The 26,473-nt window shown below is 43.0% G+C and overlaps 1 protein-coding gene across 7 annotated transcripts in view; it reads left to right on the top strand.

Moving 5' to 3' along the window:
* CNOT4 (CCR4-NOT transcription complex subunit 4) overlaps positions 1-26,473 on the top strand; it is a 541,039-nt gene that overhangs the window by 423,185 nt on the left and 91,381 nt on the right. For all 7 annotated transcript variants that reach the window (XM_053718981.1, XM_053718986.1, XM_053718983.1 and 4 more), the window contains one exon: positions 24,041-24,290. In XM_053718981.1, coding sequence (XP_053574956.1) covers positions 24,041-24,290 — 250 coding nt within the window. The remainder of the gene's footprint in view (positions 1-24,040; positions 24,291-26,473) is intronic.

Here is a 26,473-nt window from a genome sequence, read left to right as displayed (position 1 = left end):
GAGACCATACTGAGTGAGAAGGGCCTCCTTCATGTCAGCGTAGGTGAGGTTGTACCCCTTGCCCAAAGCTAGCAAAGTGTCCCTCCCCTCCTCTGTGAAGTGGTTCCACAATCCTGCCCCCAATTCTTCTCAGAGACCCCATTCATGTGGATGGATGCTTCATATCCCTGAAACCACCTCTGTATGTCATCTCCCTACGTTTTTAGGAATGTGCACAATTCTGTCTGACTGCACTGAGGAATTGCTGCCACCATCGAGGCTCGACCTGCTCCTCACATCCAGCTCTTTTTCTTTAAGCTCATGCTCCAAGAGCATTTTCTTCTCCTCCATTTTCAATCTCCCCAACTCAATCTGGTGTCTCCTGGCTTCCCTCCTGTCCTCCAGCTCCCCTGGAGTCAGGCTCTTAGAACCACCACTGCTGCCTGAACCAGGGGGTACCTCCCCCCCTAGCAGCTCCTGCACCCTTAGGGATTTGTGTCAGCAGACTCTCCATTTGGATCCTCAGCCTGCCCACTGGCGGCTACCCAGGCCCTCAGCGCCTTTTGTAGCAGCCTAAAATGATGTTTCATGCACAGCTTATTTTGTATATTTTGATCTGACTTATATGGAACAAGGTTGGAATTTCTGCTATATTACACACCGCTCCAGTATTGCACCAGTTTAGCTAAACTGTTGTGAGGTTTGTCCTCTTTATTCAGGGTTAGTTTTTGTGCAATCCATGAGCAGATTATGGTGTTTATATAGCAGACTCTTTTCCTCTCTGATTATTTGAATTAATTATTGCTCTACAGTGTGTGCAGTCACATCTACAAGGATATTATCCTGGGCTTGCCTGCTCTACTGTATCTCAATACAGTTTTTAATACACCACACCGGTAGTATGTTACTACTTTTTAATCACATTATTGAATAAGTGTTTTATTTTCTTTCTTCTGTGTATTACCTCACTGTAAATACACTCACTACTTGATACGCTTTAGAGTGCTCTGGATTATCCATTTCTCTTGCTTTTGCTTAGTTTACTTACACGGATAATGAGCACCCCCCATGATATTGATAGTGGTATAGGTTTATTTACCTTTTGAATATACGGTTAAATCTATTTATCTGTATTTTCTAATTTGGATTACTTGGGGCCTCAAATAGAAAAATATTTTATTCCCTCTTTACTCTGTAAACCCCGTTTTGTAGCTCATCCTTCTTGGTGAGGCCTCTGACCTGAACTTTGAGGTTTTTACAAACTGACTTCAGTTCCTTCATGGTATAGGTTTCCAGCCTATCCTCCTCAAAAGCCAAATCCTGGGATGTAACTGAAGATGCTCTCGATTGAGACATGTCGTTAGAGTTCACTTGAACTCAAGATCAAAAATAGGTCAAAGAGAAAAACAAAAATAGAAATCTGTATGTGGCACGTAATGGTCTGCGATATGGTAGTAGTGTACACCAACCAAGTCAAGTGCAAATGCAAGTCCTATCCCCACCGCTGGCAGCCTCCAGAACGAATTACGGCTCATTCTACTAGAGCTGTTGCCTCCTCATGGGCATTTAAAAATGATGCTTCTGTTGAACAGATTTGCAAGGCTGCAACTTGGTCGTCTCTTCACACTTTTTCCAAATTTTCCAAATTTTATACTTTTGCCTCGTCTGAGGCTGTTTTTGGGAGAAAGGTTCTTCAAGCAGTGGTGCCTTCCATTTAGGTTCCTGTCTTGTCCCTCCCTTTTCATCCGTGTACTTGGGTAGCTTGGGTATTGTATCCCATAAGTAAGGATGAAATCCGTGGACTAGTCTTATCTTGTAAAAGAAAAGGAAATTTATGCTTACCTGATAAATTTATTTCTTTTACGATATGACGAGTCCACGGCCCACCCTGTCGTTTTTTCTAAAGACAGGTTTTTATTTTTGTTAAACTTCAGTCACCTATGCTCCTTGGCTTTTCCTTTCTCTTCCTAACTTCGGTCGAATGACTGGGTTGGGGGGGGGGAGGGAGGAGCTATTTATGCAGCTCTGCTGTGGAGCTCTTTGCCTCCTCCTGTTGACCAGGAGGCGATATCCCATAAGTAAGGATGAAATCCGTGGACTCGTTATATCGTAAAAGAAATAAATTTATCAGGTAAGCATACATTTCCTTTTCTCTTGTAAGGTGTATCCAGTCCACTGGTTCATCCATTACTTGTGGGATATTCTCCTTCCCAACAGGAAGTTGCAAGAGGACACCAACAGCAGAGCTGTCTATATAGCTCCTCCCCTAACTGCCACTCCCAGTCATTCTCTTGCAACTCTCGACAAGATAGGAAGTATCAAGAGATATGTGGTGACTTAGTGTAGTTTTTACCTTCAATCAAGAGTTTGTTATTTTTAAACGGTACCGGCGTCGTACTGTTTTACTCGCAGGCAGAAATTAGAAGAAGTATCTGCCTGGAGGTTGATCTTAGTGGTTTGTAACTAAGGTCCATTGCTGTTCTCACACATAACTGAAGAGTATGGGAAAGACTTCAGTTGGGGGAACGATTTGCAGATTACCTGCCTTGAGGTATGTTCAGTATATTTATTTCTAGAGAGATAAGATCTAGAAAATGCTGACAGAGCCTTGTATAATTGAGGTAAGCCTGATGCAGTGATTTAACGACTGGGATCATGCTTACAAAAAAGAGTAATATTCATGTTAATACTCATAATTCTTAGTGACAAAACGTTTACATGTTATATAGAAAGAACGTTTTTTTCTCTGAGGGTGATAGTTTTTTTGGGGCCTAGTTTCCACATGGCTAGTCAGATACTCCTAGGAGTATTTTCTTAAGGCCCTCTGACATCGAGTGGGGGGCCTATTTTTGCGCTCTAGATGCGCAGTTCTTATTCAGACTGAGACATCCAGCTTCCCTAAAGGAGTCCTCTAGCATCTGAGGACCACTATAGAGGGCTTATTTCTTCCCTAAATCGTATTTGAGGGCAGGTAGGAGCCACAGCAGAGCTGTGGCAAGGTGTTTAACTGTTAACGTTTTTCAAATCCAATTTGGGACCTAAAGGGTTAATCATCCATTTGCAAGTGGGTGCAATGCTGCTTTAGTCCCTTATACACACTGTAAAAATTTCGAAGAGTTTACTACTTTTTAACACTGTTTTGCAGTTTAAGTGTTAGTTTTTTTCTCTTAAAGGCACAGTACCGTTTTTATTTAATTGCTATTTCACTTTTATTAAAGTGTTTTCCAAGCTTGCTGGTCTCATTACTAGTCTGTTAAACATGTCTGACATAGAGGAAACTCCTTGTTCAATATGTTTAGAAGCCATTGTGGAACCCCCTCTTAGAATTGGTACCAAATGTACTGAAATTTCTATAAATTATAAAGACCATATTATGGCATTTAAAGATTTATCACCAGAGGTTTCTCAGACTGACAAAAGGGAGGTTATGCCATCTAGCTCTCCCCACGTGTCATAACCTATAACTCCCGCTCAAGTGACGCCAAGTACATCTAGCGCGTCCAATGCGTTTACCTTACAAGACATGGCGGCAGTTATGACTAATACCCTCACAGAGGTATTGTCCAAACTGCCAGGGTTACATTGAAAGCGAGACAGCTCTGGGGCTAGAACAAATACAGAGCTTTCTGACGCTTTAGTAGCTATGTCCGATATACCCTCACAATGCTCCGAAGCCGTGGCAAGGGAGTTGCTATCTGAGGGTGAGATTTCAGATTCAGGGAAGACGTTACTTCAGTCCGATTCTGAAATGACAGCCTTTAAATTTAAGCTTGAACACCTCCGCTTATTGCTCAGGGAGGTTTTAGCGACTCTGGATGACTGTGACCCCATTGTAGTTCCAGAGAAATTGTGTAAAATGGAAAAATACTTTACAGTGCCTGTTTACACTGATGTCTTTCCAGTCCCTAAGAGGTTTTCGGAAATTATTACTAAGGAATGGGATAGACCAGGTGTTCCGTTCTCTCCCCCTCCTGTTTTTAAAAAGTTGTTTCCCATAGATGTCGCTATACGGGACTCGTGGCAGACAGTCCCTAAGGTGGAGGGTGCTGTTTCTACCCTAGCTAAGCGTACAACTATCCCCGTCAAGGACAGTTGTGCTTTCTTAGATCCTATGGATAAAAAATTGGAGGGTCTCCTTAAGAACATTTTTATCCATCAAGGTTTTATTCTCCAGCCTCTTGCATGCATTGCCCCAGTTACTGCTGCAGTGGCTTTTTGGTTCGAGTCTCTTGAGGAGGCTCTACAGATGGAGACCCCGTTAGATGATATTTTAGACAGGATTAAAGCTCTCAAGTTAGCTAATTCCTTTATTTCTGACGCCGTTTTTCATCTAACCAAACTAACGGCTAAGAATTCAGGTTTTGCCATTCTGGCACGCAGGGCGCTATGGCTTAAGTCCTGGTCAGCAGACGTTACTTCAAAGTCTAAGCTTCTTAACATCCCCTTCAAAGGACAGACCCTTTTCGGGCCGGGCCTGAAATAGATCATTTCTGATATTACTGGAGGAAAAGGTCATGCCCTTCCTCAGGATAGGTCCAATAAATTAAGGACCAAAAAGAATAATTTTCGTTCATTTCGAAATTTCAAAAGTGGCGCAGCTTCAGCTTCCTCTAATGCAAAACAAGAGGGAAATTTTGCCCAGTCCAAACCAGTCTGGAGACCGAAGCAGGCCAAAAAACCTGCTGCCGCCTCTAAGACAGCATGAAGGAGTAGCCCCCAATCCGGGACCGGATCTAGTAGGGGGCAGACTTTCTCTCTTCGCCCAGGCTTGGGCAAGAGACGTCCAGGATCCCTGGGCATTAGAGATTTTTTCCCAGGGATATCTTCTGGACTTCAAAACTTCATCTCCAAAGTGGAGATTTCATCTCTCACAATTATCTGTAAACCAGATAAAGAGAGAGGCATTCTTACGTTGTGTTCAAGACCTACTGGTTATGGGCCACCCAGTTCCAAGGGAGGAACAGGGGCAGGGCTTCTATTCAAATCTGTTTATAGTTCCCAAAAAAGAGGGGACTTTCAGACCAATCAAATTTCTCAGGGTCCCATCCTTCAAGATGGAGACTATCCGAACCATCCTCCCTATGATCCAGGAGGGTCAATATATGACAACTGTGGACTTAAAGGATGCTTATCTCCACATTCCGATTCACAGAAATCTTCATCAGTTCCTCAGGTTCGCCTTCTTAGACAGGCATTACCAGTTGGTGGCTCTTCTCTTCGGGTTAGCCACGGCACCAAGAATCTTTACGAAGGTTCTAGGGTCCCTACTGGCGGTTCTATGGCCGCGGGGCATAGCGGTGGCTCCTTACCTAGACGACATTCTGATAAAGGCGTCGACTTTTCAAATCGCCAAGTCCCATACGGACATTGTTCTGGCCTTTCTGAGGTCTCACGGGTGGAAGGTGTACGAAGAAAAGAGTTCTCTCTCCCCTCTCACAAGAGTTTCCTTCCTAGGAACAGTGATAGATTCAGTAGAAATGAACATTTTTGTGACAGAGGTCAGGTTATCAAAGCTTCTAACTTCCTGCCGTTCTCGTCATTCCATTTCTCGGCTGTCAGTGGCTCATTTTATGGAAGTAATCGGCCTAATGATAGCGGCAATGGACATATATGCCCGCTTACATCTCAGACCACTGCAACTTTGCATGCTCAATCAGTGGAATGGGGACTACACAGATTTGTCCCCTCTGCTAAATCTGGATCAAGAGACCAGGGATTCTCTTCTCTGGTGGTTATCTCGGGTCCATCTGTCCAGGGGAATGAGTTTCCGCAGGCCAGAGTGGACTATAGTGACAACAGATGCCAGCCTTCTGGGCTGGGGCGCAGTCTGGAACTCCCTGAAGGCTCAGGGTTTGTGGACTCAGGAGGAAGCCCTCCTTCCGATAAACATTCTGGAACAGAGAGCAATATTCAATGCTCTTCAGGCTTGGCCTCAACTTGCTGCGGTCAGGTTCATCAGATTTCAGTCGGACAATATCACGACTGTAGCCTATATCAACCATAGGGGGGAACAAGAAGCCCCCTGGCAATGTTGGAGGTTTCAAAGATAATTCTATGGGCAGAGATTCACTCTTGCCATCTCTCAGCTATCCATATCCCAGGAGTAGAGAACTGGGAGGCGGATTTTCTAAGTCGGCAGACTTTTCATCCGGGGGAGTGGGAGCTCCATCCGGAGGTATTTGCCCAGCTGATTCAACTATGGCGCAAACCAGAACTGGATCTGATGGCGTCTCGTCAGAACGCCAAGCTTCCTTGTTACGGGTCCAGGTCAAGGGATCCCCAGGCAGCGCTGATAGATGTCTATACGTTTTTATAAACGTTATATAGATGATCTGCTCCTGGTGTGGAGGGACACGGAGGACCTAGCAAAGGAGTTTGTGGCCTGGTTAAATTTAAATGATATGGGTTTAGAATTCACTTTTGAATTCAACAAAACTAGAATTAATTTTTTAGACTTAACACTAATTGGCACTCTGAATGCAGGTATTGAAACTGAAGTCTATAGAAAACCCATAACAGGCAATACTCTCCTCCATGCCAGGAGCAGTCATCCCAAACAAGTTTTCAAGTCTGTGGCAAAGGGACCATTCACAAGACTTAAGAGGAACTGCAGTGACCCTCAGAGTTATGAGACACATGCTAACCAGTTGTCTGAACGTTTACTCAGAGGCTATAAACGCCACACTGTGAACCAGACAAGACAGGAAGTCGACAAAGTTGACAGAAAAAGATTGCTAGAGAGATCTGAAGCCAAAAAACAAAGCAGTGAAGGAATTTTTTTCACCACTGATTATAGTATGCAATACCACCAAATTTGCAATATTATCCAAAGAAATTTCAGATTTCTGGCAGTAGATGGAACTTTAGAGAAAACAGTAAGAGAAGGATGTAAATGTTCCTTCAGGAAGGGAGTTTCCCTGGGCAATATCTTGGCACCCACACAGCTTAAAGAATCTCAAAGAGATGATCAGAGTTCATGGTTATGTTTTAAAGGGGTATATAGGTGTCACAATAATTCCTGTAAGGCATGTGAACATGTCAGAACAGGTGAAGGCTTTAAGAGTGAAGTGACTAACAAAACTTATAGACATAACAGGTGCATGAACTGTAGAAGTAAATATACTATCTACTTAGCAGGGTGCGAGGATTGTCACCAGTATGTAGGTATGACAACACGCGAGACACGTGAACGTATTAGGGAACACCTTTCAGACATAAAAAGTGGGGATTTGACCACCCCCATGGTGCAGCATTTCAAATTGGTACACAATAGACAGGTAGATAGTTTCAAATGGACCATCATTGAAATAGTCAACACCAGAAAGAGAGGGGGTGATAGAGACCAGGCGCTAGCAAAAAGAGAGGTGTTCTGGATTTTCCACCTTCAGACCAGATACCCGAAGGGTCTTAATTCGTCCTACGATCTTATTAACTTTTGGAATTAAGTCTAGATGTGAATGAGTGACCTGTTGGGGGACAATATAAGACCTTTTGGATATATTATTATAACACTGTTACTAAGTTTCACAGGTTATAATTAACATTCAGGAATGTCCAACTATTGAATAAATGAAGTTTAGATTTTTCTTAATTTTGGAATCTCTAGTCTGAACGTTTAACTTGAATCCATATGTCCAATTATATTGCTTTTTATGAGTATGCATTTAAAAGCAAATTTCTGATACAAGTTCCAATGTTATCTTATCTAAATCAGATAGTGACTGGTAAATGGATAGAAGAGCATTATATACAAGCTATTTAGGAGAATAGTGGTCAGGGTGAGCAGTAGTAATATTAGTAACAGGCTACAAAGGCAATGTAGAGAATGATGTATGTAATAGATTAGAATCTACTTCCTTTACCCTCAAATGTGAAAAAGGCAAAGAAAATGAATATTAGAATTTCAGATATCATTCAGTATTACTAGCCTACTTATCTATACATATTACTCTCTTTGCATTATTAAGTTTTCATGTAGATGCAAATAGTTAAGTGACAGGTATCAAATAAAATAGGTTGGCTTTTTGCTAAAAATGTTAATGTTAAATTTGTTGAAATTGTTTGAATGTCATTTATTTAACAATGTATTATGTCAGTGAATCCTGTGCAGTGGATACATGTAAATTACAGACAGCAATAGGTTAGTTTAATTGCTTAGCAACTAAACAGTTAAATGAATCAGAGCATGAGCCTTAGCGAATCAATTGTTTTTACACCTCTTAAATAGCCCATTAGTGAGGAGGTGGTCAGAGAGCTATAAGTACGGCACACCAGCCGAAACGCGTAAGCTTAAGACACTAAGGGCATGCTTTTTGTTTTCGATGTCTTCATGTATGCTTTTACTGGATTAATAAAGAATGTGTTTTACTGCAGCCCCAGGACTCTAAGTGTTTGTTTTCAAGCTATAGCCTGTTCCAGCCTGGAGCAAGTTTGCAGTGGGTGAAGTCTTGGAGGCTTAAAGCAAAGGCAACGGTGTATTGTGACCTTTTTACTTACCATCTTGGTTGGCTTCAAGGATCGTTTTGCCAAGTTCCCGGTCCGGTCTCCCTTCCTCCCTTGCTAGTTGGCCGCGTCTGAGTGACGTCATCAGGTGGTGCCCTGGAGTGTTTCGTTGGACGCCGGTGCAGCGTGTGAGCTGCGGTGAGCTCGTGGGAGCGTGCTCCGAGCAGGACGGCGTACCTTAGAGAGCCTAGGAGCAGGGTCTCCCAAACGGCTTTCCACTCCATACGAAAAGGCTGTGAAGAAAGGGTAAGTCCCGTTGGGGATTAATAATCTCAATATTTGGCGGAGCCGAGTGTGTAACATTCCTAACAGGTCCCCTAAGCGGAGATATCGATCAGGTCACGATATCGCTTACACCGTATGAGAGAGACACTCTTATGTATTCCTAAAGGGTCACCTCTTCATTGAGGTATTTATTGATGAGCGCTGATAGATGCTCTAGCAGTGCCCTGGTCCTTCATCCTGGCTTATGTGTTTCCACCATTTCCTCTCCTCCCTCGTCTGATTGCCAAGATCAAGCAGGAGAGAGCTTCGGTGATTTTGATAGCACCTGCGTGGCCACGCAGGACTTGGTATGCAGATCTGGTGGACATGTCATCCCTTCCACCATGGACTCTGCCGCTGAGGCAGGACCTTCTACTCCAAGGTCCATTCAAAAATCCAAATCTAATTTCTATGCGGCTGACTGCTTGGAGATTGAACGCTTGATTTTATCAAAACGTGGTTTCTCCGAGTCGGTCATTGATGCCTTAATTCAGGCTCGAAAGCCTGTCACCAGGAAAATCTATCATAAGATATGGTGCAAATATCTTAATTGGTGTGAATCCAAGGGTTACTCATGGAGTAAATTCAGGATTCCTAGGATATTATCCTTTCTCCAAGAAGGATTGGAGAAGGGATTGTCAGCTAGTTTCTTAAAGGGACAGATTTCTGCTCTGTCTATTCTTCTGCACAAGCGTCTGGCCGATGTTCCAGGCGTTTTGTCAGGCTTTAGTTAGAATTAAGCCTGTGTTTAAACCTGTTGCTCCGCCATGGAGTTTAAAATTAGTTCTTAAAGTTCTTCAAGGGGTTCCGTTTGAACCTCTGCATTCCATAGATATCAAGCTTTTATCTTGGAAAGTTCTGTTTTTGGTAGCTATCTCTTCGGCTCAAAGAGTTTCAGAGTTATCTGCCTTACAGTGTTATTCCCCTTATCTGATCTTCCATGCAGATAAGGTAGTTTTGCGTACCAAACCTGGGTTTCTTCCTAAGGTGATATCTAATAAGAATATCAATCAGGAGATTGTTGTTTCCGTCACTATGTCCTAATCCTTTTTCAAAGAAGGAACGTCTATTACACAATCTTGACGTGGTTCGTGCTTTAAAGTTTTATTTACAAGCTACTAAGGATTTTCGTCAAATATCTGCATTGTTTGTTGTCTACTCTGAACAGAGGAGAGGCCTAAAGGCTTCGGCATCTTCTCTTTCCTTTTGGCTGAGAAGCATAATCCGTTTAGCTTATGAGACTGCTGGCCAGCAGCCTCCTGAAAGAATTACAGCTCATTCCACTGGAGCGGTAGCTTCCACATGGGCTTTTAAAAATGAGGCCTCTGTTGAACAGATTTTTAAGGCGGCGACTAAGGGCTGGGCGATATGGGCAAAAAAAAAAATCACGTATTTTTAGGGGGGGAAAATGCGATTACGATTTAATAACGATTTTCTTATAAATGACTAACACCTTCATTTTGCATTCTAAAGTTTATTTAACAATACAGAATCTTAATGTACATGTTTCTCAATGTCCAATACACTCTTGGAGCATAAAAATACAAAACAAAAAGTTAAAATAAAATTTGCTGCCTGTGATGTGATTAAATAGTAGCCACTAGCCAGTTATTAGGTCTTATGACACTCAACATTGTCATGTTTTCTTGGACAGTCATTCTAACTGTGGACAGTGGAATGATTAACAAATGAAGCAGTGTAAGCCACATACACACACACACAAAAAAAAAATATATATATATATATATCATTTTATTTTTATTTTTTCTTCATTTTTTTAAACATTTTAATTTGACTGAAAATGAGCCCTGCTCCTGTCCAGGAATCCAATACAGGCATACTAGCAGTAGGGGTGGGGGCTGCTCCTTTCAGAAATGCTGTGCCTTGCTTATATCAAATACATTGTGGACGCAGTTAAGTTAACCCAGCAGCAGAGGGGACTACAGTTTTAGCCTTTTTGGCAGCCGTGGGGTTAACTGCATTTGCTATGTATTTGAGCCGTTTCTCAGAGCAGGAGATTGTGTGGGAGGTTCCATAATGTTTACATACTCTAAGTTTCAGACTGCAGATGTCCCTAGGGGGAGATATAAGTAAGTGGCTTTTCCTCCTCTTCATTCCTGCAGGCTCTGCTTTTAGACTTCTAGATTGATCGGCTGGCCGGCTGCTACTCTGAGCTCAGAAAGTGAAAGTAAAACAGCCATTTTACAAATGTGTGCTCAAAGCAACCACTAGATGGAACTGGTTTGCAAGAAATCACATACAAATCCAATGCAGTACAGCCACGTCTGAGGATTTATTTATTTTTAGCAAAAAATTGCGACTCTCGCGGTTTGAAATTGTATACGCGATTAATCGTGCAACCCTAATAAATATATATATATTTATATAGACAGAAAGACACACCCCCCACATCTTTGACAAAGCGCCAGAAGGGCGTGAAACACGTCAGATGACGTCACACTCCGCTAGCACCTGTGTCTCCTGGTAATCACCAAGTATGTGTTTGCTGTGAGTTTTTGCCACAATGAAAATAAAGGTATGAACTTTTTACACTATTCCGTGTGAAGTGCTTTTAAAGTGCCGATTAAACATATCCTATGATACTCCAATGGTCTTGGAATTAGTTCAAAGGGGATTACTTTGTTTTGGTGTGTGTGTATGTATGTGTGTGTATGTATGTGTGTATATATATATATATATATATATATATATATATATATATATATAATTTATTTTCTCCAACATAGGTGTGTCCGGTCCACGGCGTCATCCTTACTTGTGGGATATTCTCTTCCCCAACAGGAAATGGCAAAGAGCCCAGCAAAGCTGGTCACATGATCCCTCCTAGGCTCCGCCTACCCCAGTCATTCTCTTTGCCGTTGTACAGGCAACATCTCCACGGAGATGGCTTAGAGTTTTTTAGTGTTTAACTGTAGTTTTTATTATTCAATCAAGAGTTTGTTATTTTAAAATAGTGCTGGTATGTACTATTTACTCAGAAACAGAAAAGAGATGAAGATTTCTGTTTGTATGAGGAAAATGATTTTAGCAACCGTCACTAAAATCCATGGCTGTTCCACACAGGACTGTTGAGAGCAATTAACTTCAGTTGGGGGAACAGTGTGCAGTCTCTTGCTGCTTGAGGTATGACACATTCTAACAAGACGATGTAATGCTGGAAGCTGTCATTTTCCCTATGGGATCCGGTAAGCCATGTTTATTAAGATTGTAAATAAGGGCTTCACAAGGGCTTATTAAGACTGTAGACTTTTTCTGGGCTAAATCGATTCATTATTAACACATATTTAGCCTTGAGGAATCATTTAATCTGGGTATTTTGATAAGATTATATCGGCAGGCACTTTTTTAGACACCTTTCTCTTTAGGGGCTTTCCCAAATCATAGGCAGAGCCTCATTTTCGCGCCGGTGTTGCGCACTTGTTTTTGAGAGGCATGACATGCAGTCGCATGTGTGAGGAGCTCTGATACATAGAAAAGACTTTCTGAAGGCGTCATTTGGTATCGTATTCCCCTTTGGGCTTGGTTGGGTCTCAGCAAAGCAGATACCAGGGACTGTAAAGGGGTTAAATTTAAAAACGGCTCCGGTTCCGTTATTTTAAGGGTTAAAGCTTCCTAATTTGGTGTGCAATACTTTTAAGGTTTTAAGACACTGTGGTGAAATTTTGGTGAATTTTGAACAATTCCTTCATATTTTTTCGCAATTGCAGTAATAAAGTGTGTTCAGTTTAAAATTTAAAGTGACAGTAACGGTTTTATTTTAAAACGTTTTTTGTACTTTGTTATCAAGTTTATGCCTGTTTAACATGTATGAACTACCAGATAGACTGTGTTCTGAATGTGGGGAAGCCAGAGTTCCTTCTCATTTAAATAAATGTGATTTATGTGACAATGACAATGATGCCCAAGATGATTCCTCAAGTGAGGGGAGTAAGCATGGTACTGCATCATTCCCTCCTTCGTCTACACGAGTCTTGCCCACTCAGGAGGCCCCTAGTACATCTAGCCCGCCAATACTCCTTACTATGCAACAATTAACGGCTGTAATGGATAATTCTGTCAAAAACATTTTAGCCAAAATGCACACTTATCAGCGTAAGCGCGACTGCTCTGTTTTAGATACTGAAGAGCATGACGACGCTGATAATAATGGTTCTGAAGGGCCCCTAAACCAGTCTGATGGGGCCAGACAGGTTTTGTCTGAGGGAGAAATTACTGATTCAGGGAACATTTCTCAACAAGCTGAACCTGATGTGATTACGTTTAAATTTAAGTTGGAACATCTCCGCATCCTGCTTAAGGAGGTATTATCCACTCTGGATGATTGTGACAAGTTGGTCATCCCAGAGAAACTATGTAAAATGGACAAGTTCCTAGAGGTCCCGGGGCTCCCAGAAGCTTTTCCTATACTCAAGCGGGTGGCGGACATTGTAAATAAAGAATGGGAAAGGCCCGGTATTCCTTTCGTCCCTCCCCCCATATTTAAAAAATTGTTTCCTATGGTCGACCCCAGAAAGGACTTATGGCAGACAGTCCCCAAGGTCGAGGGAGCGGTTTCCACTTTAAACAAACGCACCACTATACCCATAGAAGATAGTTGTGCTTTCAAAGATCCTATGGATAAAAAATTAGAAGGTTTACTTAAAAAGATGTTTGTTCAGCAGGGTTACCTTCTACAACCAATTTCATGCATTGTCCCTGTCGCTACAGCCGCGTGTTTCTGGTTTGATGAGCTGGTAAAGGCGGTCGATAGTGATTCTCCTCCTTATGAGGAGATTATGGACAGAATCAATGCTCTCAAATTGGCTAATTCTTTCACCCTAGACGCCACTTTGCAATTGGCTAGGTTAGCGGCTAAGAATTCTGGGTTTGCTATTGTGGCGCGCAGAGCGCTTTGGTTGAAATCTTGGTCAGCTGATGCGTCTTCCAAGAACAAGCTACTTAACATTCCTTTCAAGGGGAAAACGCTGTTTGGCCCTGACTTGAAAGAGATTATCTCTGATATCACTGGGGGTAAGGGCCACGCCCTTCCTCAGGATCGGCCTTTCAAGGCCAAAAATAAACCTAATTTTCGTCCCTTTCGTAGAAACGGACCAGCCCAAAGTGCTACGTCCTCTAAGCAAGAGGGTAATACTTCTCAAGCCAAGCCAGCTTGGAGACCAATGCAAGGCTGGAACAAGGGAAAGCAGGCCAAGAAACCTGCCACTGCTACCAAGACAGCATGAAATGTTGGCCCCCGATCCGGGACCGGATCTGGTGGGGGGCAGACTCTCTCTCTTCTAGCTGTGCTAAGACCAAGGGGCATTGCTGTAGTACCTTACTTGGACGACATTCTGATTCAAGCGTCGTCCCTTCCTCAAGCAAAGGCTCACACGGACATCGTCCTGGCCTTTCTCAGATCTCACGGATGGAAAGTGAACGTGGAAAAGAGTTCTCTATCTCCGTCAACAAGGGTTCCCTTCTTGGGGACAATAATAGACTCCTTAGAAATGAGGATTTTTCTGACAAAGGCCAGAAAAACAAAACTTCTAGACTCTTGTCGGATACTTCATTCCGTTCCTCTTCCTTCCATAGCGCAGTGCATGGAAGTGATAGGTTTGATGGTAGCGGCAATGGACATAGTTCCTTTTGCGCGCATTCATCTAAGACCATTACAACTGTGTATGCTCAGTCAGTGGAATGGGGACTATACAAACTTGTCTCCGAGGATACAAGTAGATCAGAGGACCAGAGACTCACTCCGTTGGTGGCTGTCCCTGGACAACCTGTCTCAAGGGATGACCTTCCGCAGACCAGAGTGGGTCATTGTCACGACCGACGCCAGTCTGATGGGCTGGGGCGCGGTCTGGGGATCCCTGAAAGCTCAGGGTCTTTGGTCTCGGGAAGAATCTCTTCTACCGATAAATATTCTGGAACTGAGAGCGATATTCAATGCTCTCAAGGCTTGGCCTCAGCTAGCGAGGGCCAAGTTCATACGGTTTCAATCAGACAACATGACAACTGTTGCGTACATCAACCATCAGGGGGGAACAAGGAGTTCCCTGGCGATGGAAGAAGTGACCAAAATCATTCTATGGGCGGAGTCTCACTCCTGCCACCTGTCTGCTATCCACATCCCAGGAGTGGAAAATTGGGAAGCGGATTTTCTGAGTCGTCAGACATTGCATCCGGGGGAGTGGGAACTCCATCCGGAAATCTTTGCCCAAGTCACTCAACTGTGGGGCATTCCAGACATGGATCTGATGGCCTCTCGTCAGAACTTCAAAGTTCCTTGCTACGGGTCCAGATCCAGGGATCCCAAGGCGGCTCTAGTGGATGCACTAGTAGCACCTTGGACCTTCAAACTAGCTTATGTATTCCCGCCGTTTCCTCTCATCCCCAGGATGGTAGCCAGGATCAATCAGGAAAGGGCGTCGGTGATCTTGATAGCTCCTGCGTGGCCACGCAGGACTTGGTATGCAGATCTGGTGAATATGTCATCGGCTCCACCATGGAAGCTGCCTTTGAGACAAGACCTTCTTGTTCAAGGTCCGTTCGAACATCCGAATCTGGTCTCACTCCAGCTGACTGCTTGGAGATTGAACGCTTGATCTTATCGAAGCGAGAGTTCTCAGATTCTGTTATCGATACTCTTGTTCAGGCCAGAAAGCCTGTAACTAGAAAGATTTATCACAAAATTTGGAAAAAATATATCTGTTGGTGTGAATCTAAAGGATTCCCTTGGGACAAGGTTAAGATTCCTAAGATTCTATCCTTCCTTCAAGAAGGATTGGAAAAAGGATTATCTGCAAGTTCCCTGAAGGGACAGATTTCTGCCTTGTCTGTGTTACTTCACAAAAAGCTGGCAGCTGTGCCAGATGTTCAAGCCTTTGTTCAGGCTCTGGTTAGAATCAAGCCTGTTTACAAACCTTTGACTCCTCCTTGGAGTCTCAACTTAGTTCTTTCAGTTCTTCAGGGGGTTCCGTTTGAACCCTTACATTCCGTTGATATTAAGTTATTATCTTGGAAAGTTTTGTTTTTGGTTGCAATTTCTTCTGCTAGAAGAGTTTCAGAATTATCTGCTCTGCAGTGTTCTCCTCCTTATCTGGTGTTCCATGCAGATAAGGTGGTTTTACGTACTAAACCTGGTTTTCTTCCAAAAGTTGTTTCTAACAAAAACATTAACCAGGAGATTATCGTACCTTCTCTGTGTCCGAAACCAGTTTCGAAGAAGGAACGTTTGTTGCACAATTTGGATGTTGTTCGCGCTCTAAAATTCTATTTAGATGCTACAAAGGATTTTAGACAAACATCTTCCTTGTTTGTTGTTTATTCCGGTAAAAGGAGAGGTCAAAAAGCAACTTCTACCTCTCTCTCTTTTTGGATTAAAAGCATCATCAGATTGGCTTACGAGACTGCCGGACGGCAGCCTCCCGAAAGAATCACAGCTCATTCCACTAGGGCTGTGGCTTCCACATGGGCCTTCAAGAACGAGGCTTCTGTTGATCAGATATGTAGGGCAGCGACTTGGTCTTCACTGCACACTTTTACCAAATTTTACAAGTTTGATACTTTTGCTTCTTCTGAGGCTATTTTTGGGAGAAAGGTTTTGCAAGCCGTGGTGCCTTCCATCTAGGTGACCTGATTTGCTCCCTCCCTTCATCCGTGTCCTAAAGCTTTGGTATTGGTTCCCACAAGTAAGGATGACGCCGTGGACCGGACACACCTATGTTGGAGAAAACAGAATTTATGTTTACCTGATAAATTACTTTCTCCAACGGTGTGTCCGGTCCACGGCCCGCCCTGGTTTTTTAATCAGGTCTGATAATTTATTTTCTTTAACTACAGTCACCACGGTATCATATGGTTTCTCCTATGCAAATATTCCTCCTTAACGTCGGTCGAATGACTGGGGTAGGCGGAGCCTAGGAGGGATCATGTGACCAGCTTTGCTGGGCTCTTTGCCATTTCCTGTTGGGGAAGAGAATATCCCACAAGTAAGGATGACGCCGTGGACCGGACACACCGTTGGAGAAAGTAATTTATCAGGTAAACATAAATTCTATTTTTTACCTCATTTTCCGAAGTAGCCACATCCCATTGTAAAGGGACTTTAAGCAGCCAATCAGGATGCTAGTCCCATGACTTGCTAGGGAGCATACTTCTGTCATGCACAATCATGTTGTTTCCTTCCTCAGTTTAACCCCTTTGTGGCAGAATAATAGTATTCACATAAACACTTAATAAAAATGAATCACGCAATCATCTATGAGATTGTGTGATTTCAAGGCCAAGATTATCTCCAGTGGGGGATTGCCTACACTGCTAGACATGCCCCCAGGCCGATCCTTTCCTTTGTCAAAGGGGGAAGCTGCAGAACGAACGCCTTATGGTAGGACGGTCTATGCCGTCCTAACAGCTTTAAAGCCCAGCGCTGTTAGGACTGCATAGAACAGTGTAAAGGGGTTAAGGAAGTTTACTATGAAATCTTGTCAGATTGTAGCGAAATCTCATGAGATCACAGTAAAGCAAATTATGACATCAGCATTGATGAAGCTGATTGGTTGCTGTTGCATTTTTGTTTTTTTGGGGGGGATTTCATCATGCAGCTGACAGAGAAGCTGGAGGATAGCTATTCACAAAGTACTTGCTATTGTGAACTGAATACATTTTGAAGTAAAATATCTTTATTTCTTCTATAAAGGTAAGACGAGCCCACGGAATCATCCTTTACTTGTAGGATATTATCCTCCTGCTAACAGGAAGTGGCAAAGAGCACCACAGCAGAGCTGTCTATATAGCTCCTCCCTTAGCTCCACCCCCAGTCATTCTCTTTGCCTACTCTAAGTACTAGAAAGGGTAAAGTGAAAGAGGTGATAAAATATTAGTTTTTAATTTCTTCAAGCAAGAGTTTATTTTAAATGGTACCGGTGTGTACTATTTACTCTCAGGCAGCAGATGGATGAAGACTGCTGCCTGGAGGATGATGATCTTAGCATTTGTAACTAAGATCCATTCCTGTTCCCACAGAGGCTGAGGAGTACAGGAAACTTCAGTGTGAGGAACGGTTTCATGCTATGCAGCAGTGAGGTATGTTCAGTCATATCTTTCTGGAGAGACTGTATTTCAGAAAGGCTGACATTATACCCAGGAGGGTAAGGGTAAGCAGTAATCCTAGAGCTAAAAGAAGGGCATTACTTAGCTTGCATATGGGGCCAATTACAAATATGGTTGACACTGAATTGCAAATGTTTGTGAGCAAACATTTTTTGATTTGGGAGTGCTTTAACGTTTTTGTGGGCAATAACGTTTTGGGCAGACTTTATTAAGGGCACACAAGGCTTAACTTATGGGTCTCAGAACCCGCATGGCTAGTTATAACCACTCTGGTGTGGTTCTTTAAGGCTGTGGAGACATCGAGTGAGATTGGCATGGGCCTATTTTCGCGCCTCAGATGCGCAGTTAGTTTTATCAGCAAGCAGCAAGCTCTAACTCCTGAGGGCCCTGGTGTATGTTTTGGGCCAAACCGAAGCTTTTACCCCACATTTTCGATCCCTGAGGGCAGGTAGGGCCACAGCAGGGCTGTGGCAAGGTGCTGAGAATGTTTGGTTTTTTTCCGGATCTGGGCCAATTTTTTTATTCGGTTTGCAAATTAAAGGGTTAATTGTTTAAAAAAAAAAAAAAATTGTGCTGCAATCTGAACTACCTATATTGTGTCTACATACAAAATTTTGAAAAATTTGGTGCATGTTTAGGCTGTTTTGCAGAACGTGTATGCTTTTTTTTTCTCAAAGGCGCAGTACCGTTTTTTAAGATTGTTATTTTTTTCACTAAATAAAGTGTTTTCATGCTTGTTTGTAGTCATTACTAGCCTGTTCAACATGTCTGACATTGAGGAAAGTCAATGTTCAATATGTTTAGAAGCCATTGTGGAACCTTCACTTAGAATGTGTCCCTCATGCACTGAAAGGTCAATAAATTGTAAAGAACATATTTTAGCTACTAAAAGTATGTCGCAGGATGATTCTCAGTCAGAAGAGAATCAGGTTTTGCCATCTAATTCTCCCCAAATGTCACAACCGGTAACGCCCGCACAAGCGACGCCAAGTACTTCTAGTGCGTCTAATTCTTTCACCCTGCAAGATATGGCCGCAGTTATGAACACGACCCTCACAGAGGTTTTATCTAAGCTGCCTGGGTTGCAGGGGAAGCGCAGTAGGTCTGGTGTGAGAACAAACGCTGAGCCCTCTGACGCTTTATTAGCCATATCCGATGTGCCCTCACAATGTTCTGAAGTGAGGGATTTGCTGGCTGAGGGAGAAATTTCTGACTTAGGAAATATGTTCCCTCAGACAGATTCAGATATGACGACTTTTAAATTTAAACTAGAACACCTCCGCTTATTGCTCAGGGAGGTTTTAGCGACTCTGGATGATTGTGACCCTATTGTAGTTCCAGAGAAATTGTGTAAAATGGACAGATTCCTAGAGGCTCCTGCCTACACTGATGTTTTCCCGGTCCCTAAGAGGATTTCGGAAATTGTTACTAAGGAGTGGGATAGACCAGGTATTCCGTTCGCTCCCCCTCCTACTTTTAAGAAAATGTTTCCCATATCTGACGCCGTGCGGGACTTGTGGCAGACGGTCCCTAAGGTGGAGGGAGCTATTTCTACCCTGGCTAAGCGTACAACTAAACCTATCGAGGACAGTTGTGCTTTCAAAGATCCTATGGATAAAAAAATTAGAGGGTCTTCTGAAGAAAATATTTGTTCAGCAAGGTTTTCTTCTCCAACCTATAGCGTGCATTGTTCCTGTAACTCCTGCAGCGTCCTTTTTGTTCGAGGCTCTGGAAGAGGCTCTTCAGGTTGAGACCCCATTAAATGATATTCTGCATAGAATTAGGGCTCTCAAGCTAGCTAATTCTTTCATTACAGATGCTGCTTTTCAATTTGCTAAATTAGCGGCGAAGAATTCAGGTTTTGCCATTTTAGCGCGTAGAGCGTTATGGCTTAAGTCCTGGTCTGCTGATGTGTCATCAAAAGCTAAGCTTTTAGCCATCCCTTTCAAGGGTAAGACCCTATTCGGGCCTGAACTGAAAGAGATCATTTCAGACATCACTGGAGGGAAAAGCCATGCCCTTCCTCAGGATAAGACGAATAAATTGAGGACCAAACAAAATAATTTTTGTTCCTTTCGGAATTTCAAAGGTGGTCCCTCTACCTCTTCCCCTGCCGCAAAGCAAGAGGGGAATTTTGCTCAATCCAAGTCAGTCTGGAGACCTAACCAGACTTGAAACAAGGGTAAACAGGCCAAGAAGCCCGCTGCTGCCACCAAGACAGCATGAAGGGGTAGCCCCCGATCCGGGACCGAATCTAGTAGGGGGCAGACTTTCACTCTTCGCTCAGGCTTGGGCAAGAGAAGTTCAGGACTCATGGGCTTTAGAAATAGTAACCCAGGGGTATCTTCTAGTTTTCAAAGATTCTCTCCCAAGGGGGAGATTCCATCTTTCTCAATTGTTTGTAAACCAGACAAAAAGAGAGGCGTTCTTACGCTGTGTAGTAGACCTATATACCATGGGAGTGATCTGCCCAGTTCCGAAAACAGAACAGTGGCAAGGGTTCTACTCCAATCTGTCTGTGGTTCCCAAAAAAGAGGGAACCTTCAGACCAATTTTGGATCTCAAAATCCTAAACAAATTCCTCAGAGTCCCATCCTTCAAGATGGAAACCATTCGGACTATTTTGCCAATAATCCAGGAGGGTCAATATATGACCACCATGGACTTAAAGGATTCTTATCTACACATTCCTATTTACAAAGATCATCACCAGTTCCTCAGGTTCATCTTTCTGGACAAGCATTACCAGTTTGTGGCTCTTCCCTTCGGGTTGGCCACAGCTCCCAGAATTTTCACAAAGGTGCTAGGGTCCCTTCTGGCGGTTCTAAGGCCGCGGGGCATAGCTGTGGCGCCTTATCTGGACGATATCTTAATCCAGGCGTCAACTTTCCAACTAGCCAAGTCTCACACGGCATCGTGGTGGCTTTTCTAAGATCTCACAGGTGGAAGGTAAACATACAAAAGAGTTCACTTATCCCTCTCACAAGAGTTCCTTTCCTGGGAACTCTGATAGATTCGGTGGACATGAAAAATTTTCTGACGGAGGTCAGGAAATCAAAAATGTTATCCATCTGCCGAGCTCTTCATTCCATTCCTCGCCCGTCAGTGGCTCAGTGTATGGAGGTAATTGGCTTAATGGTAGCAGCAATGGACATAGTTCCTTTTGCCCGTCTACACCTCAGACCACTGCAACTTTGCATGCTCAAACAGTGGAATGGGGATTATGCAGATTTATCTCCTCAGATAAATCTGGACCAAGAGACCAGAGACTCTCTTCTTTGGTGGTTGTCACAAGATCATCTGTCCAAGGGAATGTGTTTCCGCAGGCCAGCGTGGGTCATAGTGACAACGGACGCCAGCCTATTGGGCTGGGGTACAGTCTGGAATTCGCTGAAAGCACAGGGATTGTGGACTCGGGAGGAGGCTCTCCTCCCGATAAATATTCTAGAACTGAGAGCGATATTCAATGCGCTTCAGGCGTGGCCTCAGCTGGTGTCGGCCAGATTCATAAGATTCCAGTCGGACAATATCACGACTGTAGCATATATCAATCATCAGGGGGGAACAAAGAGTTCTCTAGCGATGATAGAGGTTACCAAAATAATTCAATGGGCAGAGACTCACTCTTGCCATCTATCAGCAATCTATATCCCAGGAGTGGAGAACTGGGAAGCGGATTTTCTAGGTCGTCAGACTTTTCACCCGGGGGGAGTGGGAACTCCATCCGGAGGTGTTTGCACAATTGATTCAGCAATGGGGCACACCAGAATTGGATCTGATGGCGTCTCGTCAGAATGCCAAACTTCCTCAATACGGGTCCAGGTCAAGGGATCCTCAGGCAGTACTGTTAGATGCTCTAGCAGTACCCTGGTCGTTCAACCTTGCTTATGTGTTTCCACCATTTCCTCTCCTTCCTCGTTTGATTGCCAGAATCAAACAGGAGAGAGCTTCAGTGATTTTGATAGCACCTGCGTCGCCACGCAGGACTTGGTATGCAGACCTGGTGGACATGTCATCTCTTCCACCATGGACTCTGCCACTGAGACAGGACCTTCTGATTCAAGGTCCGTTCCAGCATCCAAATCTAGTTTCTCTGCAACTGACTGCTTGGAGATTGAACGCTTGATCTTATCCAAGTGGGGGTTCTCTGAGTTGGTCATAGATACCTTGATTCAGGCTCGAAAGCCTGTCACCAGGAAAATTTATCATAAGATATGGCGTAAATATCTTTATTGGTGCGAATCCAAAGGCTACTCATGGAGTAAGATCAGGATTCCTAGGATTTTGTCCTTTCTCCAAGAAGGATTGGAGAAGGGGCTCTCAGCTTGTTCCTTAAAGGGACAGATATCTGCTTTATCAATTCTACTGCACAAACGTCTGGCAGATGTTCCAGACGTTCAGTCGTTCTGTCAGGCTTTAGTTAGAATCAAGCCTGTGTTTAAACCTGCTGCTCTGCCATGGAGTTTGAATTTAGTTCTTAAGGTTCTTCAAGGGGTTCCGTTTGAACCTATGCATTCCATAGATATTAAGCTTCTTTCTTGGAAAGTTCGGTTTTTAGTTGCTATCTCTTCGGCTCAAAGAGTTTCTGAACTATCTGCATTGCAATGCGATTCGCCTTATCTTGTTTTCCATGCTGATAAGGTGGTTTTGCGTACCAAACCTGGATTCCTTCCTAAGGTTGTTACTAATAAGAATATTAATCAGGAAATTGTTGTTCCTTCTCTGTATCCTAATCCTTCCTCTAAGAAGGAGCGTCTATTGCACAACTTGGACGTGGTTCGTGCTTTAAAGTTTTACTTGCAAGCGACCAAAGATTTCCGTCAAACATCTTCTTTGTTTGTTGTCTATTCTGGAAAACGTAGAGGTCAAAAAGCTACGGCTACCTCTCTTGCCTTTTGGCTGAAAAGCATCATCCGTTTGGCATACGAGACTGCTGGACAGCAGCCTCCTGAATGAATTACAGCTCACTCTACTAGAGCGGTGGCTTCCACATGGGCTTTTAAAAATGATGCTTCTGTTGAACAGATTTGTAAGGCTGCGACTTGGTCTTCACTTCATACCTTTTTCCAAAGTTTACAAATTTGATACCTTTGCTTCTTCGAGAGCTATTTTTGGGAGAAAAGTTCTTCAAGCAGTGGTGCCTTCTGTTTAACCATCTGTCTTGTCCCTCCCGTTCATCCGTGTCCTGTAGCTTTGGTATTGTATCCCACAAGTAAAGGATGAATCCGTGGACTCGTCTTACCTTTTATAGAAGAAAAGTAAATTTATGCTTACTTGATTAATTTCTTCTATGGTACGACGAGTCCACGGCTCGCCCTGTCATTTTAAGACAGATTATATTTTTTTTATTTAAACTGTCACCTCTGCACCTTGTAGTTTCTCCTTTTCCTTCCTGTACCTTCGGTCGAATGACTGGGGGTGGAGCTAAGGGAGGAGCTATATAGATAGCTATGCTGTGGTGCTCTTTGCCACTTCCTGTTAGCAGGATAATATCCCACAAGTAAAGGATGAATCCGTGGACTCGTCTTACCATAGAAGAAATTAATTTATCAGGTAAGCATAAATTTACTTTTCCTTTTTTTTTTTACCTAGGTGATATTTCCTTGTCAGCTTTTTACAATTATGCTGCATCAAGTAATTTTAGCAAATGGGTATTGTGTCCCTTTAAAGTAACAGACAGTGTTATTGTACATGTGCAGTATGTCTCTTCCCATTAGTATGATCATCTGAGAGCACACATTTAATTCTTAATGTATTAGGTTATACACACTTCCATAGGCTTTGTCATCTCAGCTTGCTTTTTTGGGGGGCGCAGGTAGGTCTGTTAGGGTTTAAAAAAAGATGACTGTAGAAAAGGTAGTTATATTTAAATATGCAAAAAATGCATATTTTTGTTTTAAAGCAGGCAGCTATAGCTTGTAAACACTTAAAGGGGCATAATGCAAAAAAGAATGCTCTGTGTTAGAACATTTTATTTTTTCAGTATTTAAAGCGTATAACTGTTTAGCTGGGAGCTAGCTGAACACATCTGGTGAGTCAATAACAAGCCGTGTGTGTAGCGATCAAACACCAGCAAGCTCCATATAATTTCTTTCATGTCCCTTTATTGCATCACTTCCAAGTCACTTTAAATACTGTTATTCCAGCTTCCCATCCTAAATCTATATCCTTTTTGTTTCAGATATTAACAAGTGACACCCCATCGCCACCACCAGGTTTGTCAAAACCAAATCCAGCTGTTCCCATCAGTTCAACCAATCACAGCACAAGGTCACCGTTTGAAGATGCAATGACAGAATCACAGTCGCTGTTCTCTGACAATTTCCGGCACCCAAATCCCATACCAAGTGGGTTACCTCCATTTCCCAGCTCCCCACAGACCTCAAATGAATGGCCGACAGCTCCAGAACCTCAAAGCCTTTTCACTTCAGGTACATGCACTTTGTATATAGTGTTTGAACCAACAAATTTACAGTCCTCGGTTTTCAATTATCAAAGCTGATGACATTATATAAATGTGTTTCTTTCTAATGACACGGTGAGTCCACAGATCATCCTCAATTACTATTGGGAATATCACTCCTGGCCAGCAGGAGGAGGCAAAGAGCACCACAGCAAAGCTCTTAAGTATCCCTTCCCGCAACCCCCAGTCATTCTCTTTGCCTCTAGTACAAGGAAGAAGTGAAGTAATGAAGTGTCCTGATTAAGATTCTTCTATCAAGATTTTTTAATTTTGAAGTCTGAGCACGATTGCTCTGGCCTTCCATCACATTTTGGGTCAAGCTGTACTCCACGTTAGTCTCTTCAGCAGGGCTGTGGTGGCTTTAAAGAAGTTAGGAACTTGTAAAGTGGGCTTTGCTGCTTTTAACTAACATGTTGCTGCCCTGGTATAGAAAGCCTGAGTAAGCTTACTCTGTCTTTCTTTTTACACAGGTCTCTGTGAGGGGCGGCATCCTCTCATACTTTGTGAGTCATCTGACTGCCGGATGGCTAGAATGCAGGTAAGTGCCTTTTGTTCTTCTGGGGCTAGAAGACTGGCACTGATGGGGTTAAGGACCCTCTGCTATTAGTAGGACAAATCCTGAGGGATACTTAGGGCAGTATGCATGCACTTTAGTCATGTGTCTTGGAGACTAGGGGTTAATCTCCTTCATAATAAGGAAGGGGTTAACCACCTTGGGGCTTAAATTTAATTTTAAAACTGTCAATTGTTAATCTGGACTTGGTCAGAGCGCATAGGGCTCCATTTCTAAGGAATTGCATGTCTGAGAAAATTCATTGCTTTTTGAGGAGCAATGTCTCAGAGTTGGGTATTCTTATCCGTTTCTTTAGGAAGCGCCTTTTACGTACCCTGCATTATTGTACTATACTTTAGGCTGTAGCCTGTATGCGGCAGGATGAAGCGAGATGTTTGCATGCTTCATCTATATCCCGTCTTCGTGATCCCGCCTCCTTCTCGGGAGGAGAAGCACCATCTTAGACTGCAGTCCGGATGACTCTCCTCGTTCTCAGACAACGAGAGCTGAGCGTCGTTTCTGTTAACGGTAGTGTTGTGAGAAGTCGAGCCAAATTCTTTTCATGTGTTACGAACCCTTTTTACTGTAATTATGTAATCGGAACTTGTGTTTAAGTTACACTCTGTTGGGGTTTAAACTTTAGAGGGCTTGCGCTTACGTTTTTTTATTACAATCATGGGTAAATAAAATGATGGAACATGTCTTTTAATTATCTCGATTCCTTCTGGGTTTCCAAGGGGAAAGAATTTGTCTTTTGAACGAATGGAAGTCCTTTTATTTGCTCTGATGTGGTCACAACTGTAATTTTATGCTAATGTTACATAAAACGCTTAAATATATCTTATGTTCACATAATGAAATATTATAATATATTTATATAAAGTTTTTTTGCTAAACAATGGAACAGAGTTCTGTTCCTATGTGTATTTATTATTCCAGCAAGTCTGTATAATTTTAAAGTGAAAGGGTAATTTTGAAATAATTTTAAATTTTATTTTTAGAAAAATTTATTTTAGCCTCGTGTCTCACTGGATGATGCTGTCTAGGCTAATGCCACAGCTTCTCCTCAAACTTCAAGAAGTTCTTCTCCTTGGTCTTTCAAGCAGAAGTAGTTCAGGTCCTCCTGGATACCCAGTCAGTATTGGATCAGGGGAAGTAATTAAAGAAACCCACAGCTAATTCTCATTAAGCATGTAGTGTTTACCCCCAAACTAGGATCGGAGCCTATGGGGGGCGGTGTATCTCTGTTTTTGTCCTGCCTGGATATAGCTAGAACTGACTGTGGCGCAACACATCAGCAAACAGAACAGTAAAGCACAGAACCATGGGTTCAGATCCCCCCCCAAAGCTCCGTCAGGCAGAGTTCCTCCTAGACTTTTAAAAAGGGTCCTAGATCCCTAATGGGCGGTATATTTAGTATTCCAGGGTTAAGAATTGGAATTTAACTCCTTCCTCCCAGGAGCAGGTTTCACCTCTCAAGATTATCTGTAACCAGATAAGAAGAGAGGCGTTCTTGAAATGTGTTCAGGATCTTCCTCCCTGGGAGTGATTGTTCAGTTCCAGTTTTGGAACAGGGGTTAGTTTAATTTCCATGCTGT

The sequence above is a fragment of the Bombina bombina genome, chromosome 6 (genome assembly GCF_027579735.1).
Source record: "Bombina bombina isolate aBomBom1 chromosome 6, aBomBom1.pri, whole genome shotgun sequence".
NCBI lineage: Eukaryota > Metazoa > Chordata > Amphibia > Anura > Bombinatoridae > Bombina > Bombina bombina.
The sequence above is the reverse complement of the archived record's forward strand: the minus strand, read 5'-3'. Positions and strand labels throughout refer to the sequence as shown.